An 18,885-nucleotide genomic window follows, 5' to 3' on the forward strand; every position below is an offset into this window, starting at 1 on the left:
ATATTTATCTGCTGACTTTGAATATTTCCATATTATTAACAAAAACTAAAAATAGGAATATTCCAATCAATATTTCTAATGTATTCTGATGTTTATGTTAACTATGTGATATTTTGCAATACGAAATAACAATGCTGACGACATACGAGTCAACTAAAAAGGACAAAACATGTGAATTGTTTTACAGTTTAAACTTTTGTATAATTATTTTTTATTCCGGTTTTTGTGTCTGCGGAAGCTACACGTAGCTAACAGCGGTAAACAAATTCGCTGCCAATGCCAGTTCGAGTTTCATCTATGAACCATGACCAGGTTTGAATAAATCCAAAGTAATTCTGTGTTCCGTTATAATTGTTTTCGATCGTTTAGTTTCAGCGAGTATGAAAGCCTAAATTTCAGGCGATATAAGCGCAACAACAAGGTGTTATTAAACTTTTACAGTTTTTTAAAACTATTTTCGTGTTTTTGTAATGAACGCAAGGGGAGGAATCGCATCACATCTACTACGAATGAAATATTTGAAATGAGTGCAACACAACTAGCTTATTACATTCGTAATAAAAAGGTTTGTAAAAATATAAAAAACAAAACAATAAACAAAATTAATTTCTACTTAATCTACAGATATCTTCATTTGAAGTTGTGTCTAATTTTATTGAACGCCAGAAACAAGTTAATCCAGTCCTCAACGCTATTGTTGCCGATCGATACGAAGATGCTTTACAAGAAGCAAGAAACGTTGACAAATTTTTAGAGACAACAGAATTAACTGAAACTGAATTATCTGAGCGGAAACCATTACTTGGGGTACCAATTACCGTCAAAGAATCTTTATCAATGCAGGGTATGCCTTTGGTGGTAGGTGCGAAGAATCGTCGTGGATTTATAGCTGAAAAACATGGAGAAAGTGTTAGAATGGTGATTGAAGCTGGTGGTATTCCATTGTGTGTGACTACAACACCAGAGTTATGTATTAGTAATGAAACGAATAATTTGGTGACCGGGAAAACTAATAATCCTTACAATATTGGAACAACATGTGGGGGGTCATCTGGTGGTGAAGTAAGTAAATTGATATTTAAATATTTAAGTGGTAGATTGTTTTATTTTGTGTTTTTTGTAAGGGTGCATTAATATCATCTGCTGCTTCAGTCTGTGGCTTGGGATCTGATATTATGGGATCTGTGAGGATACCTGCGGCATTTTGTGGAATATTTGGACACAAACCAAGCACAGGTAACAAAATTTAAAAAAAAATTAATTTTGCAATAAAACAAAAATTAATGTATGTATAGGTGTTGTGGATATAAGTGGGCATGTACCATGGTCAGAAGAACCTCTGTTCAAAAAATGTTTATCCATAGGACCATTGTGTCGTTATGCCGAAGATCTGCTAATTGTAACTAAAATATTGACAAAAAACAATCCTCTACTACGTTTAGATGAGAAGGTACGCAACCAATCATACACTCAACAACATAAATACTAATATGTTACCACGTCAAAATTGATTTAAGGTTAATTTAAATAATATAAACGTTCATTTTATGGAGGATAATGGTAATCCCGCCAATACACTTAAAGTACATCCGCTTATAAAACATCGTATCAAACAATCCGTTGATCATTTTCGGAACAAGTGGAAATGTCACATTAGTGACGTGAAATTCGACGATGCGCGTTTTGATCCTGTCATTATCGCTTTATTCCTAAGCTACCAAAATGACTACATTTCAGATAATGTATAATCAAATCCACGACAATAATATAATCACTGATGATGTATATTACAGGTAAAAGTAGGATATCAATGGATGAAATCAATTTTTGGTAAAGCCGATTATTCAATGGGATTACTTCTGTATTTACTTGGCAAAAACCATCCGAAACTATTGATAGATTCGTGTGAAACAGATACAATCCTGAAATTTGTTACGCATTTTGAACAAAAAATTGATGTAAGTAAAAATTCCTTCATAAAACACGATAAAACATTAGATAAACGCTAAAGAATTGTTCGATATGATTGGTCAGTAATTTTTTGAATAAGACAGCAAATGTTTATAGATAGTTTTTGTTTTTATCATTAGCATGTACTGGGAGATAACGGCATTCTTTTATACCCGACATTTCCAACGCCTGCTTTCAAACACGGCGCATCGTGCTTCACATTGTCGTCGTGCACCTACCCGGGCCTGGCGAATTTATTGGGACTTCCGGCGACTACCGTACCTGTCGGACTCACCGAAAACGGATTACCCGTGGGTATTCAGGTATGAATATTTTAAAATAATTACATTTACATCCATGTGTCCGAACTAATAAGTCTGATAACGTCGAAACAATTTGTTTACGCAATGATTATTATTTAATATGCGCAATGCGGATATCCGTTTATTTTTAATATAAAAAAAAACAAATTTTGCTGGGTAAACAGAAATGATTGCAAAAAATTGAAACAAAATGATAATTACATGTAAAAAAGGAAAATTTATGTTGTAATTTATCATGTGTACTGAAACTTGTATGTAAATTCACAAACCAAACAGTTTTCTATTTGCATACGTCTATTTTTACATTTTTTACACGTGTTTTGAACTTTTCGCTCAAAGTGTACTTAAAAATCCAATTATTCGACGCGCATAATGGCAATTAACTTTTAAATCTCATCTAAAAAGCATTTAATACGTCAATTCCATTAATTGAATATATATGTGCGTGTTAATTATTACACAATGTGTTCTAGTTGTCGTACAAAGTTCAAGGTGTATTTGCAGGTGATTGCAGCAAGAAACCAGGACCGCCTCTGCTTGGCAGTGGCAAAAGAACTGGAAAGTGTTTTCGGCGGTTGGCTCCCACCATTCGACACCAACACCGGCGCCAGCGGGCAATTTCGCGCTGCTGCGCAAGTTTAAAAATATGAATAGCGTGCGCTAATGTCGCTGAGCTAATGCGTGGCGTCGTTTATGAAAAGCACCGATTGTAAATGGCATTAATAGTTAATTAAACAATTTGCTTCTAGCGCCGCTTCTAGTATTCGAAGCGAGTTGTGTGTGTGTGTATGGTGTTGGTCTCCTCTCTACCGCAACAGCGATAACCTTGTCCCGGCGCGCGTTGAGTGCATGCCGCGTCGCGCTATCGGCGGCTGCGAGCACGTGTTTTATCTGTGTGTACGCGGTACGTTTTGAGGCGCGCGCTATAGTTTCGGAGCGCATTTCGTCGCCGGCTTGAAGTCGGTTAGTATTCGGGTCACAATCATTGCATACAGACATGGATTATGTATTGCGCATAAACACCGGTATCATTATCGGTGTGTGCACCTTCCTGCGCTACGTGAAGCTGTGTCTGTGTTTTTACAAGCGCGCCAGACGCGTCCCACCCGCTACTGAACAGTTGCTGACGCTCAGCGCCACCGCACTCGCAGAAAAGATACGCAACAAAGAAGTAAGTACACACACGATCATCGCGCTGTGCACCTGTCGGTCAGTTACGCGCGCAAAACAATACAAACCATTGTATAACATACGTTTATAAATCTACCACGTGCCAACGTATAAAAAAATAATCGCATTTTCGTGTTTTAAGTCATTATTTGTTTAAAATTATTGTTTTTTTAAGATTACAAGTTATGCGCTTGTGTCTGCGTATGTGAATCGTATAAATTTGGTCAACCCGATCATCAATGCAGTCGCCGAAGATCGTTTCACCGATGCACTCAAAGAAGCGCAAGAAGTCGACGCAATGTTGGCGCAGGAGAACGTCGATTTGGAGGCGCTCAAAAGGACGAAACCGCTACTTGGGATACCGGTGACAATCAAAGAGAATTTGCAAGTCAAAGGTCTCAGCGCGACGATGTGCTGCAAATTGTATAAGGATGTAAAAGCGGACGAAGACGGCGAGGCGACGAGCCGGCTGCGACGTGCCGGCGCGATAATTTTATTAGTCTCGACGACACCCGAATTCTGTTTGACGATCGAAACCTACAGCAAGCTGTACGGGGTGACGCGCAATCCCTACAACAGTTTGCGCAGCGTTGGAGGTTCTTCAGGAGGCGAGGGTGCGCTTTTAGGTGCTGGTGCGTCCCTGATTGGATTGGGCTCTGATCTAGCCGGTTCCATACGTTACCCGAGTGCTTTTAATGGCGTCTTTGGACACAAACCAACGCACGGTGAGTTAAAAATAAAAATATCCACTTTGTTTATTTTTACTTATTTTTTTCATTTTTTGTGTGTATCTTAGGTTTTATTTCTACAAAAGGGCATATTCCTCCTTTGAATGATGCGTTGTTTGCTAAGTATACTGTAGTGGGACCAATGGCGCGTTATGCTGAGGACATTCCCCTTTTGATGAAAGTCGTTTCGGACCGAGTGGACGAGCTGCGTTTGGACGAGCCTGTAAGCATTGATATCGCATCAATCAATATAATCTGTTATTGTCTGGGTTACGATTCGTCAATAGGTCGACCTAGCCAAGCTGAGAATATATTACATGACCGATTGCGGAATGAACTTTGGACTGATGAAAGTGCAGCCTGAAATTAAGCGATCCGTCAGAGACTGCGCCGAATTACTGCGAGATAATTGTAAAGCGACGATTGTGGAAAGAAAATTTCCCAATTTAGGCTACGCCACTGAAATATGCACGGTGACAGCGGCTCAGATTAAATTCGACTCGCCAATGAAAACCAAAGATGTAAGAGTTTTATGATTTGCGTGATGTTTACAGTAAACTGGAGTTTGGTTTTATTTCATTTCAGCGGGAGTACGGCGTGCTTTCGCAGTTATTTTTAAATTTGTTTGGCTGTTCGCAATATTCGGCGTACATTATGATTCATGAGATTGTCGACGCAGCTTCGAAGAAAACAACAAGTCCAGAAAAGATTGAAAAGTACACGACGATACTCAACGAACTCAGAAATGAGATGAGCGCCGAATTGAAGGATACGGGCGTTTTTATTTATCCTGTTTTTGCTGCCACCGCATTGAGGGAGTGCGAATTTATGTTTATGTATGCTGGCATGGCATATTCCTTTATTATTAACATTCTTGGTTTTCCAACTACGACAGTACCAGTGGGATTCGATAGTAGCGGCCTACCAATTGCTGTTCAAGTAAGTTTTTAAATAAAAATTCAAGAAATTTGTTAAAAATGAAAATTTGTGTTTTGTTGCAGGTTGTAGCTAATGTAAATCAAGATCGACTGTGTTTCGCAGTGGCCAAAGAATTGCAATCGATTTTCGGAGGTTGGAAGTCTCCATAATCTCACTGACTGCAGAAAACTAATGCAAATAATCCAAGTAATTTAGTAGGATCTTTCAATTTTAATAAGACTCACGATTAAAACCATTAACGCGATATGAATTATACTTAATGTTAGAGGTTAGCAGGATGTATACTCAAAAGTTGGTTATTTTATTTTACCAGCGCTATTTTTATATTAAACGTTGATGATAAGAGAAATTTGTTTAGAGATGTTTGGCGTTATTGCAATGCAGTTGTGATTAGTGTAGGCGAAACCTTGTCGGCACAAACATGAATTACATATTTCGCCTTGTCAATCTCCTGGTGCTCCTTATCGATAAACTTTTGCGACCAGTGTTTTGGCTGAGACGATGGCGATCGCCTAAACATGTGCCGCCAATTGATAATCAAGTGTTATTATTGAGTGCGACTGAGTTAGCTAGTAGGATTCGCAAAAGAAAAGTAAGTTTGCTTGTAATTTACTTGTAAGAATTTCAACATCGATTCAATTAATGCAATTATAGTTAACGTCGCTTTACGTCGTCGCAACTTACATCGGGCGCATCAAGCAAGTGAATCCGTTAATTAATGCCGTCACTGACGATCGATACGATGCAGCTCTGGTGGATGCTAAAGCAGCCGATGATTTTATCACTCACACCAAAATGGCGGAGGATGAATTAGCAAGACACAAACCTTTTCTTGGAGTGCCCATTAGTGTTAAGGAAAGCTGCGGCGTTAAAGGTTACTAATATAATTATAATTTATATAATGATTACGTTATGTTTATTTAAAAATTTAACATTATCAGGATTGAGTCATGCTGTTGGTACTTTGGCACGCAGAGGAATCAAAAGCGATGCAGATGGCGCAAGTGTTGAACGCTTAAGAAAAGCTGGATTTATTCCATTGGTGGTTTCCAATTGTCCTGAATATTGTTCTGGATTGGAAAGTAATAATCTTCTTACAGGTGCCACAAATAATCCGTATAATACACATTATTCCGTTGGTGGATCTTCTGGTGGTGAGGTAAAGAGAATTAATGTGTTGTGTTAACTTTACTCACTTTATGTGTTTGGATAGACTAAGTAGCTTAATTGAAGACAATTGCTTAACGAATGTTGCAGGCGGCTTTAATAAGTTCAGGCGCGTCTGTTGTTGGAATTGGAAGCGACTATGCTGGGTCCATTCGTCTACCATGTTCATTTACTGGAATTTTTGGTCATAAAACAACGCCAAGTATAAACCACATCTATGAAACAAACACACCGTATATAACTCTTAATTCATTGCGTTTTATTTTAGATATTGTCCCTAGAACAATGCATTTTCCAGACTCAACTGATCCAGTTTCTTATGATTATTTTGCAATTGGTCCGATGTGTCGCTACGCGGAGACCTGAAACCTATATTGGAAATCATTTGTGATGAAGAAGGAAAGTGCCTTGACTTGAATAAACCAGTTGATCTTTCACAAATCAAAGTACTTTTCACGGAGGATTATTATAATATGTTTGGCATAACATCAGTATCTTTAGATATCATGAGAAGTATTTACAAAACTGTAAAAATATTACGTAAAGATTTTCGTATGAAATCAGAATTAGTGAGATTTCAATGTATGGAATTGTCACCTGAAATTGGCACAACTTTGTTTCTTGAAATGAAGGATCGACCAAACTTTATGAAAGATCCCAACAATCCAAAGAAAGATTTAAATTTGTATATTGAAATTGTAAAGAGTATCATGGGCACTAGTAATTTATCTATTTACTTGTTACTTGCTGAATTTATAATTCGATACAATGCATTTATTCCAAAATCGCAATTGCCGTATTACAAGATGAAAATGAAGACATTGCAGAAAGATGTTTGGGTAATTACGCAATATGTCAATGCTTAAATGATTTTATCTTTAATGACACAAATTATTTATGTTTACAGAATAAATTAGGTGATAATGCAGTGTTACTGTATCCAGCATTTCCGTCGACAGCTTTCCAGCACTATCAAGTGTTAACAAAGTCATCTGGAATCACTTATTCAATGATTTTCAACATTTTAGGATGTCCAAGCACTTTAGTGCCTGTTGGTTTTGATAAAAAGGGGTTACCAATTGGAATTCAAGTGAGAATACGTCTAATCTGAGAAAATTACTATTTTTACTTGACTTACATTCTTTTACAGGTAATTGCAGGCCCTAAACAAGATCGATTGTGTCTAGCAGTGGCTGAGGCTTTAGAAAAAAGTATTGGGGGATGGACACCATCGTTATAAAATATCTTAAAAGTTAATAAATATATTTTGGCGCCCAAAACTTTATTTTCATGAAAATGTAATGAATATGTAGTGTTTTTGTTATTGTTGGACTGTGAATGGACTGTGATCTATTACAGTTGATAAACTAATTTTTTACAATGCGCTTAAATAAAGCCCATGATATCAATTAAGTGTCAACTTTTTTGTATAATAATTAAACTAAAATTTAGGAACACGAACACATGGAGTGTTTTATAGTTATGTTTGTAGACTAACAAAAAACTAACAACCAGTAAACAACTTAATGTCCACCGAAACTACGCAATTGATCGAATAATATCCAACAAATCAATTTGATGTGCACTTTACGATAATGTACTCGTAAATTTCAATCAAATTTATCTCCTTATTGTCGAAAATCTAATTAATCTTTGGTGCGATAAGCAGAGTGTAATTAAATAATTCTACAATCGATTGATACAATTAGTTTAAAGTTTCAAGTTCACATTAACACATAAACATGGATTTGATATTTAGAATCTTCGGACTGCTTGCTATTCTCCTTGATAAAATTTTACAGCCAGTGTTTTGGCTACAACGTTGCAGATGGCAGAAAAAACTACCACCAATCGATAATCGTGTTTTAGTTTTAAGTGCAACCGAGTTAGCTAGTAAAATACGACAGAAAAAAGTAAGTAAACAACTTAAGTAAAGTCAACTTTAAAATAAATTATAATTATGTAATTTATTACAGTTGTCATCGCATTATGTTGTTTCTACATACATCACGAGAATAAAACAAGTGAATCCTATTGTAAATGCTGTGACTGATGAAAGATTTAAAGCGGCTCTTATGGATGCAAAAGCCGCGGATGATTTTATAGCAAAAACTAAAATTTCCGAAGCCATTTTAGTCAAAAACAAGCCATTTTTAGGTGTACCTATAACCATCAAAGAAAGTTGCGGTGTCAAAGGTCTGAAATCTATAATGATTCACTTTTGGATTTTATTGAAATCATTAATAATGATAATAATCTTGTCTAGATATGAGTTACTCCGTTGGATCATTGAAACGAAAAGAATCAAAGTGTGCAGCAGATGGCGCTAGTGTACAACGGTTGAAAAAGGCAGGATTTATTGTTTTAGCTGTAACAAATTGTCCTGAATATTGTGCTGCACTGGAAACTGAAAATTTATTGAATGGGCGCACTAAAAATCCATATAATACACACTATAGTGTAGCTGGATCATCAGGCGGTGAAGTATTGAACGTTTTAAAGTGTTTTAAACTGTTAAATTTATTTATAAAGTATTTAGGCCGCCATTATTGGTTCTGGTGCTTCAGTAGCAGGAGTAGGAAGTGATTATGCTGGATCAATTCGTGTGCCATGTTCTTTTTCAGGCATTTTTGGTCATAAAACAACACCAAGTAAATAAAAATCAATATTATTGTCGAAAAATAAAATTAATATTATTATAGGAATAATACCACACACGATGCATTTTCCAAATTCAACTGACTCTGCTTTCTGTAGTTATATTGCAATAGGCCCAATGTGCCGTTATGCAAGCGATCTAAAACCGATGCTGAAAGTAATGAGCGCCGATGAAGGCAAATGTCTTGAGTTGGATAAAAAGGTTTGCGGTTTATTTATTTTACGATGCTTCATAAATATATATTTAAATGTTAACATTTACAGGTTGATCTTAGTCAAGTAAAAGTACTTTACACCGAAGAGTATTACAATATGCTTGGAATCGTACCAGTGTCCCAGGAAATCATCGAAGCAATTTCGAAATCTGTAAAAACTTTGCGGAAAAATTTCAATATGAAATCGGAAGTTGTCACGTTTAAAGGCATGGAAAACTCTGTCGAAATAGGAACAAGTCTATATTTAGAACTTAACGAAAGGCCTAACTTTATGCAAGATCCCAATAATCCAAAGGTAATTCGCCTTTCTAAGTTTTATGTGATAATAAAACTAAATATTGTGTTAGTTTATGTTTTCACTCATTTTATTTGATATTTAATGATTTTAATCAGATACGAGTATGTAGCCTTGGTGCAAATTGCTTCTTGAAGAAAAACATTACGAAATTTAATTATTGTTGCAGAAAAATCGAAACTTGTATATGGAAATCATAAAGAGTCTGTGCGGTATGAGTGATTTGTCTATTCAACTACTACTCGCGGAATTAGTCATCCGTTACAATGCGTTTCTACCACGAAGACATTTACCATACTACAAGCTGAAAATGGCAGAACTGCAGAAAATTGTTTGGGTAACATATAACAACAAGTATAACAAGAACAAGGTTATTCATTTATCATTGATATTAATTTACAGAACAAATTGAGCGACAACTCTGTATTATTATATCCAACATTTTCAACGCCTGCAATCCAGCACTACCAGATCTTTACGAGGATATCAAGCATTACATACGCGATGATTTTTAATATTCTTGGATGCCCAAGTACTCAGGTACCTATTGGTTTGAATAAAGATGGATTACCAGTTGGTATTCAGGTAATTATCTATTTATGCAAATCACTTGGTTATTATATTGTGCACGCAATATGTTTGTGTACAGGTGGTTGCCGGACCCAAACAAGATCGATTGAGTCTTGCTGTTGCGGAAGCCCTGGAGAAAAGTTTTGGAGGATGGGCGTGTCCTGAGTAAACATAACCAAACCCATAATAAAGAAAAATTACAGACATTTTTTGTTTTTATTTCGTTTATTTATAAATTTACTTGATTCTTTTATCTATAACTTTATACAAAACTTGATAAACTTGTGTCACTCCTGACCTAACTAGATACAAGCGCTCTAGAAAGCAATAAAACTGATTTTTAATGAATTGAAAAATCAATGATCCAAAAAGTAAAGTCATTTATTTGAGTAAATTATAGACACAACGTGCGCATTATAATGATTATAATGATTTTACACAAAATATAAATCAAACAAATGTTGTCCAACAAACGGGAGTGAACTGTAGGTAGGGATGAACGGACGAATCTCCAAGTTTATAAACAATTCGTATTGGCACGTCAATAGTTGCTCGGTGCTTATCGCGCAAATCAAATCACTCGAAGCAAGTGAAAAGTAAACATGTAAATGTCTTGTTAGTTTGTTATTCACGGCGGGAGTACAAAATGCTAATTTTTATATTTTTTGCAATACATACGGTGCGTGTCTTCGGCGTCGAATGACTTTTTAATCAAATTGCGATCGGTAATTAGATGCAAACTGCATTTATTGTATTGTGGCGCGTCATTATTGCAGTGAAAATCAAAGAGAAACTTAAGGATTAATAAGGTCAATGCAGAGAGTGCATTAGAAGAAAGGTTTTCAACTTGAACATGGAGATCTTACTGAGGCTGGTTCTATTCTTGATGCGCATTATTTCATGGCTGGTTATTCCGATTTTTTGGCTTGTTTCGTGGAGAAAAACGACGAAAATTACACCGATCAAAAACCACATTCTTCTATTGAGCGCGACTACATTAGCGGACAAAATCAGGAAGCGTGAGGTATATCTAATATTTAAACTAAAACTACTTTACTTTAAAAAAAACATGATATGCGCAAAAAGAGTTAATTGAAGGTTGAAATATAGTCGGAATAATGCGCGAAACGAGTCATAAAAACTAAAAAAACGTTTCACAAAAAATGCTATTTTAATTTCTTAATTTTTTATTAATTTTTAAATATATTTTGATTTTGTTTTCACAGATGAAAAGCGAAACAGTTGTAACCGCATATATCGAGCGCATTAAAGAAGTAAATCCAATATTAAACGCTGTAGTCGAGGATAGATTTGAAGATGCATTACAGGACGCCAAAGCTGTGGACGAATATTTAAATAAAACTATTATAGATCCAGTACAACTAGAGAAAACACAACCATTACTGGGTGTCCCTATAACAATCAAAGAATCATGTGGAGTGAAAGGTATTTCAGTAAAACACGTAAACAAATATTTGACTTAAGTGCATTTCTCGATCAGTAAATGTACAACACAACTACAAATGTAATTAAACAATTATTTAATGAATATAGGAATGAGCCAAGCCTGTGGATCATTACAACGTGAAGGATTTCGTGCTGCACAAGATGGCGCTGCTGTTGCACGCATCCGGCGCGCTGGAGGAATTATTCTTCTTGTTTCCAACACCCCGGAATTTTGTTTATACTGGGAGAGTAATAATCGTATTACTGGTCGAACAAACAACCCATATCATATAAAATATAGTCCTGGGGGTTCTTCTGGAGGAGAGGGTGCATTACTTGGAGCGGGTGCTTCTATAATAGGAATAGGATCTGATGTTGCAGGTTCATTACGTTTACCTGCGCTGTTGAATGGAGTTTTTGCGCATAAGTGCACCGCAAGTAAGAAAACTCAACAAAAAAATTGTTGTTTTCTTTAATTAACTATCAATAAAATGAAACACGTGCGGTAATGCTGCGCCAATTGCAATTAAATGAAATTGATTTTGTTTTTAGATTTAGTGGCTTCTGAAGGTCATTTCCTAATGCGCAGAGCGACATGGGTAAATTTAATTTTACTGTTGGACCAATGGTGCGTTACGCAGAAGACTTACCCTTGGTTTTCAAGGTCTTAACAGATCATTCATTTGAATTAGGATTGGATGATCAGGTAATGTTTGTGTTTGTTTTTTATTCTTACAAATTTGATTATATATTTAAATTGCAGGTTGATTTAAAATCATTGAACATTTTCCACATGTTCAACGCAGGCGCAAGCATTGCGCACGTTGCTGTGGATTCAGAAATTAAACAGGCTATAAATAAATGCGTCACACATTTGCAGCACGTCTGCGGTGCAAATGTGGACCAATTTAAATTTAGTATGAGCAACACGATGGAAATTACTGCGGCGGTGTTGTTGTATTTGAATGATTTACCTAACATACTAGGCAACCCAATATCCGACAAAGTTTGTATGGTCACCTTTTGTATTTAAAATCATAACAACAAGTTTAATTTTAGCAAAATGATTGGTTATTGTTTGAATTATTAAAATATCCGTTTGGATGTTCAAAATATTCATTTAATGGATTAATATTTTCATTTTTGCGCTGTGTGCGAGGTTTTGTGTTTCCTTATAAAAGAAAACTTTACTTAAAAGAGTTGGAAGAACTAAAAATTGAATTCAAAGTAAGTTAAATACTTATAATAGAATGTTTTTGAATGATATTTAATTTTTAGACACATTTGGGTACCAACGGAGTGTTTCTCTATCCAACATTCCCTACAAACGCATATCAACACAACCAATTTATTTTTAAGCTGAGTGGCGTACAGTACCAAAGTATATTTAACAATTTGGGCATACCGAGCACGCATGTTGCGCTCGGTGTTGACAAAAATGGCATGCCAATTGGAATTCAGGTTGTCGCAGGACCTAGACAGGACAAACTCTGTTTCGCTGTTGCCAAAGAGCTCGAAAAAGCGTTTGGCGGTTGGCAACCACCCACGTAATTTTGAATTCATCACAAAACCGTCCACAAACGTAGGCAACACAAAACACATCATAATTTCAATATCGACTTTTTATTTTTATATTGATTCATCGCCATGAACATGAACATAATGTTTTGAAATAGATTGTAGGTTGTACTTTCAACGTACCAACGTCTTATTAATATTTCATTGCTTTTATCAATAGTAAACTTGCCTGTTGATATCGAAAACACATCAAACAACTCGAGGTCGATTTGATCACAATCTTATCGAGTTTCTTATCGCGTAGTGTGCTAGGCAAAGTCGAGTGTGCACAATGTTGGAATGCACTCTTTTAAAATTACTTCTATTTGATATTGTTGGTCAGTCGGTGATTTTTCGGCTTAGTAAGAGTATGTGCGTCACGAGTTTTATATTGTTTTGATCAGCATATTGATTACCTCAACATCATGGTGATCCTCGAAGCAATATTTAGGTAAGCTGTTTTACGATTGTTATTATATAAACGTTGAGTGTATGTAAAACTATTTACAGTGTAAATAATGATATGGTATGCTACTATCGCACGATTTAAGTGATTCTTGATATTGACATGTTTATTTTGTGGTTTTTCTATAAACTCCAACGTTTTTTCGTTGTTTAAACACAAATTACATCATTAAATATTTTTTGTGTAAAATTCAAAGTTTAATTTATTAATTAACGTCATAAATTGCATAATTTTATTCTTTAAACGCAAACAATACAAAAACATCACTTTTTTAATATAATTTTACTTCAAATTAATGAAGTAGAAGTTTTTTGGTGTTTTGAAGAGTTAAACATTTACATTCGTAATACGGTTAGATAATCATGCAAATTATGTCTAGAGAGCAAAGACGTTGATGTAACTACACTAAATATTTAATTTTCTACAAGGAAAAGAAAGTGTCCAATGATTTACAAAGAAATTAAGTTGTAAGCTTTAATTTTCCATTAACCTAAAGACACAAATATAAAATTATAGAGTAAAGGACGTAAATTGAAGTTTTTATTGTTATTTTAAATAAGAAAAGGCGCTTTATTACATGTACTCATTCAACATAACGCTTATTGATAATTGACAACATATTATTCGAATTTCACCATTTTGAAATCATGAATTTACATATTTCACGATAACAACTACAATTATAAACGACTCGTGTTTATCTACATGCAAAGTTTTGGGTTTGCAGCGTGAATAAAAACTATCACAAAATTAAATCAATAGTTTGGTACTAGAGGTACAAGCACAGCATAATTGAAAGTTTATAGGTCAATCAGATAGGAAGCGGTCTCATCGTCGTCAATATTGATAATCAGATTAAAGGTAAAAATAATACAATAAAGCGAAAATTAAAAATAAAAACTATTACGTGCGCATCACACGCATCACTCACAATTGGAGCGGCAAATATCGTCCGATGAACTTTTTGATTTAAATTTCGCAGTCTTACATTGAATTCACCGTATTGTATTGTCATCGTATGCAAATAGTGATTTACATTATTTACGATACATGCCACTGCTGATAACGAACATGTTACGTTTGGAAATCGGTGAATTATATCGCATTTCCAAATGGGAAATTATTAATGTACGAATCGTGCGCGCTTGTTTTCCACACCACCACACACAATACCGGAATAAGGTTCTTCCGATGCATGTAGAAATACCTACAAGCAGGTCGCGTGTGAGTTTGTGCTCGGAGTGGGGCGTCTCTAGCAACGTGTTGTATCGCGCGTATTTATTTTAAAATACAAACGCGACGCGACGATGTTGGTCGCGAGTTCGCGAGTGCGTCAAGACGTCGTTAGCCATTCTCGTAGGTAGCGAGTAAAGTAAGCTTTTTCGCACGGAAAATATCTTCGAAATAATCGTGTGTGATGCGCTTGCACTGTGAGCACGATTGAGAACAAACACTCTTCGCGTGAGACAAGCAACCGAGACACACGGCTTGGTTACTTCTTGCGCGCCGGCGAGTTCAAGGTGAGTTTGTGAGTTTTCACGATACGTTGGCTTTCGACATGCGCGCCGGCAACGTGACCGCCGATGCAACAATGCTCGTAGTGTACACTTTACAACTTGTACAAGGGGGACGGGATGATACAAAACGGGAATCCAGTTTCAACGGCCAGAACATAAAATTAAAAAGCAAAAAAAAAAAACAATTTTAATTTCCGTTAATTTGTTAGTTACCTCGAATGGAACATTGACCACTTCCTATATTTAGACGTAGTCAAAGACTTTGAGGCGCGCGACGTGGTTACAACCGATCACCGTTATATAAGATGCGCAAAACAAAGAATATATGCATTTGCATCGTGCATTCACATACATACGTGATTTGAAATCGATTCTAATTGGACGTCAACACAAAGCTTTCGCGACAACAACATATTTTGAATTCGTCTGGTTTTCGCGGAGATAACGCGTTTATAACGAGTTATAAACACCGACAACTTGCAGTGCATGCAATATTTAAATCCACATATCGAACGTGAAAGTGCAGACTTTCTCAATTTCTACATTTCAAAGTTTCACAGCTAGTGTACTAGGTGTTGGATGGCTAAAAATACAAATTCGCGGTAAAACAGTCGTCGTTTAATATTATTGTTAGTCATCGTTACTTAATACACATTGTGAGTAAACATATACATATATCACTACTGTCAATGGGACAATGACGAAGTAAACGAATTGTTTTAAATATAATTATACATCATTTTGAATCGCAATATAATCATTGGTAAAATTCCACTCTAAGATTACTTTTTTTACTGGCGAGTTAATTTTTATTTAAAAGTTATAATTAAAAAATAACAAAAAAATGTTTTTATTTTAGAATAATGGAGTTGTTTGGAATCCACTGGGCTCCATTGAATGTCCCACTGCAACGAAGGTTGCAAACCCTCGCAGCGGGATGTTGGTTCGTGATAATGGCATTCGGTGGATTCATGATGTGGATTCTCACTGCATATCTAATATTTTTCACATCATACTGGTGGTTGACACTGATATACATCCTCTGGATTAAAACCCTTGACAAAGACACATGTGAAGAAGGCGGGCGTAAATCCGAATGGGTGCGAAGTTGGACATGGTGGCGTTATTTCCGTGACTATTTCCCAGTGAAATTGGAACGCGTGTCGTTCATGGACCTTGATCCAAAACGTAATTATTTGTTTTGTTGTTTTCCACACGGCATGCTGTGCACGGGGCCGTTCGTGGCATTCGGAACCAATTACGGAGGCTTCAAAGAGTTTTTCCTAATCACAAGCGTATGATAATGACACTTGGTCAACACTTTGATGCGCCATTTTTTCGTGAGATGGTTTTCGGCCTTGGTGGTTGTAAAGCTTCAGCCAAGAGTATTGAACACGTGTTGGATGAGCCACACGGTGGTAATATTGGTATTCTGATGGTGGGTGGTGCTACGGAAGCCTTTTATTGTCGGCCTGGACAGTATAAAATTATACTGAATAAACGCAAGGGTTTTATCAAATGCGCGTTGAAATCCGGAAGCCCCCTGGTGCCTGTGTTTTCGTTTGGTGAGACTGATGTGTTTGATCAGGTTGACAATCCAGAGGGATCATGGGTACGCTCACTGCAGGAATGGCTGAAGAATTATATTGGTATTGCTCCGGCTATTCCAGTTGGTCGAGGGTTTTTCCAATATAATTTTGGGTTGGTCCCCAGGCGTAGACCGGTAACAACAGTTGGTAAATCACATTTTTATTCAATCATTATTGTGATATAACTAAAATCATATTTATATTTTAGTGGGACGACCAATGGAAATCCCAAAAATCCAAAATCCAACTCCCGAGCAAGTTGATGAAATCCACGCGAAATTTAAACAGTGCCTGATTGATTTGTTCGAAGAACAAAAACGCACTTACTTGAAAGATGCCGAGAACGTCAAGTTGGAAATCTTGTAGTCCTCCTCATCGGACGTTATTAAAGGTGTATATATAATTTTGTATTGTTATCGTACGATTATTCATTTATAGTATATTAAGTGTTATACAACTGGATTCCACATTAAGCATTGATGATCACGAGGAGTAATAAGATTACGGGTATGATTAAAGCAAATGATACGAAGACGTTGCGAATAATCTATAAAATGGTTTTATACATAAATTTGAAGAGCTATTAATATATGTTTGTGTTTTACTTGCCTTATCTTGCCAGGCTCTGTTGTCACAACACTCTTTATAGCCCATGTCAGTGAATGACACTGAATTGTACAAAGGGATCCAAGTATTGGGCATTAGTCTGAATGCGATGTTATCGAAGAACTTTCGGATGCGGTAACTTCTTGTTGATACTAAATTACGCATTTCTAGGTAGTTGTACATTGCAAGATCACAAATTGCATGCGCATCTTCACGCCGCCATTTTGTAAAACGTTCCAGTGCTTCTTCCACATCAAAAGAGATAATACATCGTAGAGAATTCGACAGTCTTCAAACCCTGCATTCATTCCTTGGCCATAAAATGGTACCATTGCATGTGCTGCATCGCCAAGTAAAACAACTCTACCAAAATGAAACGGTGAACATTTTACAGACACCAATGGCATTGGTTTCTTCTGAAAGAAATCAGAAGCTAAATCTTCTGGTGTTGTATAATCAAAAAAGTCTGGAAATGTATCTTTAAAGAAATCAATCAAATCTTCTTTGGTTTTAAGTGCTTCAAAAATGTTAAAAGGCATAAACAAGGTGACAGTCCATGAATGATCAAAATTTGGTAATGCAATCATCATAAATGTTCCTCTGGGCCAAATGTGTAAATGATTCTGCGTCATACGCAAACCGTGCTCTTTCGCTATCGTCAGCTCCACGTAACCGTGATTGATGTAGGTCTGCGCGTAATCAAGCAGACAGGACTTTTGTATCTCCATTCGCACTCCGCTAAAGGCACCGTCGGATGCTATTATTATATCGGCGCGATTCGTAACGTGAACATTTTCCGCGCTGGAACAAACACAATTCACACCGGTGAAACATACACGCAACTGCTGATAACACAAAACACATACGTGCGGATTGTGACAGTCCCTTCATCCGGAAAGACCTGAATCAGTTTGTGTTGGAAGTGCAAGCGTACGTTGTCATTGTTTTCAATTGCTTTGATCAATTGCAGATTCAGTTGGTTGCGAGATATTGAATATAAACACTATAAAGACAAAAATAAAAAAAATATTTGTTTATAAAATGTAAAATGGTAGTTACCTCATTGTTTATTGAATCATACAGTATAGATTCACACTTCTTTGATTTGGAATGAATGTAGCGTCCTTTCATTGGCACGGCTAACTTTAGAATGTCTTCCTCCATGCCAACAAATCTGAGCGATTTCCGCCCGCGGTTGGACATCGCCAAATTGATTGATCTACCTTCGACGGTTTTGACATACGCGGATCTTCACGTTTCTCATAAATGGTTACTACATAACCAAGTTTAAGCATAAAATGAGCGGCTAGGGAACCCACCTTGGAAATAATTTCTATTGAAATTAACAATTTATAAATAAATTTAAATTTTTACCAAACCACATCCGATTATAATGCATGACTTTGATTCTGTCATTGTTTTACTATTTTTATGCAGTAAATATGATGATTTAAAGAGAACTATGAGCATTTCTATAGTTTCTTTCTATTTATAGACGTGACAAAAGGGTAACTGATATGTAAGATGCCCTAAAACTACCAGATTATGTTTTTACAAACATGATATGTTGCCTGAGTGTAAATTACATGAGTACAATAGATTAACGGGTAAATAAATTGTAATGGACTATTTATATAGTCATAGTGTGATGTTTATGTCATTATTCAGTTTGTTTTAATTTTTATTTTT

The 18,885-nt window shown here is 36.1% G+C and overlaps 6 protein-coding genes and 1 long non-coding RNA gene across 9 annotated transcripts in view; 5 read left to right on the forward strand and 2 right to left on the reverse strand.

The window, feature by feature from the left end:
* The window catches only part of LOC135791005 (uncharacterized), a 155,042-nt gene that overhangs the window by 94,765 nt on the left and 41,392 nt on the right, over positions 1-18,885 (reverse strand). The gene's annotated exons all lie outside the window — the stretch shown is intronic.
* LOC135790898 (fatty-acid amide hydrolase 2-B-like) lies at positions 170-3,021 on the forward strand. The gene is made up of 9 exons (XM_065301184.1): positions 170-312; positions 370-565; positions 625-1,062; positions 1,125-1,236; positions 1,296-1,450; positions 1,518-1,742; positions 1,794-1,958; positions 2,091-2,273; positions 2,778-3,021. Exons 1-9 carry the CDS (start codon positions 305-307, stop codon positions 2,913-2,915), a joined length of 1,620 nt encoding a protein of 539 aa, XP_065157256.1. The 5' UTR covers positions 170-304; the 3' UTR covers positions 2,916-3,021.
* On the forward strand, positions 3,113-7,686 carry LOC135790695 (uncharacterized). Its single transcript, XM_065300967.1, is given in 14 exon segments — positions 3,113-3,444; positions 3,619-4,168; positions 4,240-4,394; positions 4,459-4,692; positions 4,757-5,110; positions 5,173-5,184; positions 5,505-5,702; positions 5,765-5,984; positions 6,052-6,269; positions 6,368-6,479; positions 6,546-6,632; positions 6,635-7,116; positions 7,185-7,367; positions 7,428-7,686. Coding segments are annotated over 14 exon segments (3,069 nt in total). The 5' UTR covers positions 3,113-3,270; the 3' UTR covers positions 7,518-7,686.
* On the forward strand, positions 7,860-10,215 carry LOC135790899 (fatty-acid amide hydrolase 2-like). Its single transcript, XM_065301185.1, has 9 exons — positions 7,860-8,190; positions 8,254-8,473; positions 8,544-8,761; positions 8,817-8,928; positions 8,980-9,137; positions 9,200-9,445; positions 9,615-9,782; positions 9,848-10,030; positions 10,095-10,215. Exons 1-9 carry the CDS (start codon positions 8,020-8,022, stop codon positions 10,182-10,184), a joined length of 1,566 nt encoding a protein of 521 aa, XP_065157257.1. The 5' UTR covers positions 7,860-8,019; the 3' UTR covers positions 10,185-10,215.
* Positions 10,477-13,161, forward strand: LOC135790900 (fatty-acid amide hydrolase 2-A-like). The gene is given in 8 exon segments (XM_065301186.1): positions 10,477-11,039; positions 11,242-11,461; positions 11,570-11,899; positions 12,014-12,034; positions 12,037-12,167; positions 12,225-12,467; positions 12,521-12,688; positions 12,740-13,161. Coding segments are annotated over 8 exon segments (1,557 nt in total). The 5' UTR covers positions 10,477-10,868; the 3' UTR covers positions 13,013-13,161.
* On the forward strand, positions 13,296-17,181 carry LOC135790901 (2-acylglycerol O-acyltransferase 1-like). The gene is given in 4 exon segments (XM_065301187.1): positions 13,296-13,469; positions 15,861-16,276; positions 16,279-16,737; positions 16,799-17,181. Coding segments are annotated over 4 exon segments (1,059 nt in total). The 5' UTR covers positions 13,296-13,443; the 3' UTR covers positions 16,957-17,181.
* LOC135790696 (kynurenine 3-monooxygenase-like) lies at positions 17,060-18,595 on the reverse strand. The gene is given in 7 exon segments (XM_065300968.1): positions 17,060-17,137; positions 17,200-17,459; positions 17,462-17,997; positions 18,063-18,199; positions 18,256-18,422; positions 18,425-18,529; positions 18,571-18,595. Coding segments are annotated over 7 exon segments (1,308 nt in total).

The sequence above is a fragment of the Atheta coriaria genome, unplaced genomic scaffold, assembly GCF_025399875.1.
Source record: "Atheta coriaria isolate IRGN ID8LTWV9N9 unplaced genomic scaffold, Caltech_Dcor_3.1 hic_scaffold_4_pilon, whole genome shotgun sequence".
In the NCBI taxonomy this organism is placed as follows: Eukaryota; Metazoa; Arthropoda; class Insecta; order Coleoptera; family Staphylinidae; genus Dalotia; species Dalotia coriaria.

Excerpts from the sequence above, each read along its gene's own strand:
- LOC135790899 (XM_065301185.1), top strand. The coding sequence starts at position 8,020 with ATGGATTTGATATTTAGAATCTTCGGACTGCTTGCTATTCTCCTTGAT. Across the intron at positions 8,929-8,979 it reads TGGTCATAAAACAACACCAA|GAATAATACCACACACGATG; the intron begins GTAAATAAAAAT and ends ATATTATTATAG. Across the intron at positions 9,783-9,847 it reads AACTGCAGAAAATTGTTTGG|AACAAATTGAGCGACAACTC; the intron begins GTAACATATAAC and ends ATTAATTTACAG.
- LOC135790898 (XM_065301184.1), top strand. Across the intron at positions 1,237-1,295 it reads TGGACACAAACCAAGCACAG|GTGTTGTGGATATAAGTGGG; the intron begins GTAACAAAATTT and ends ATGTATGTATAG. Across the intron at positions 1,743-1,793 it reads ATGACTACATTTCAGATAAT|GTAAAAGTAGGATATCAATG; the intron begins GTATAATCAAAT and ends TGTATATTACAG.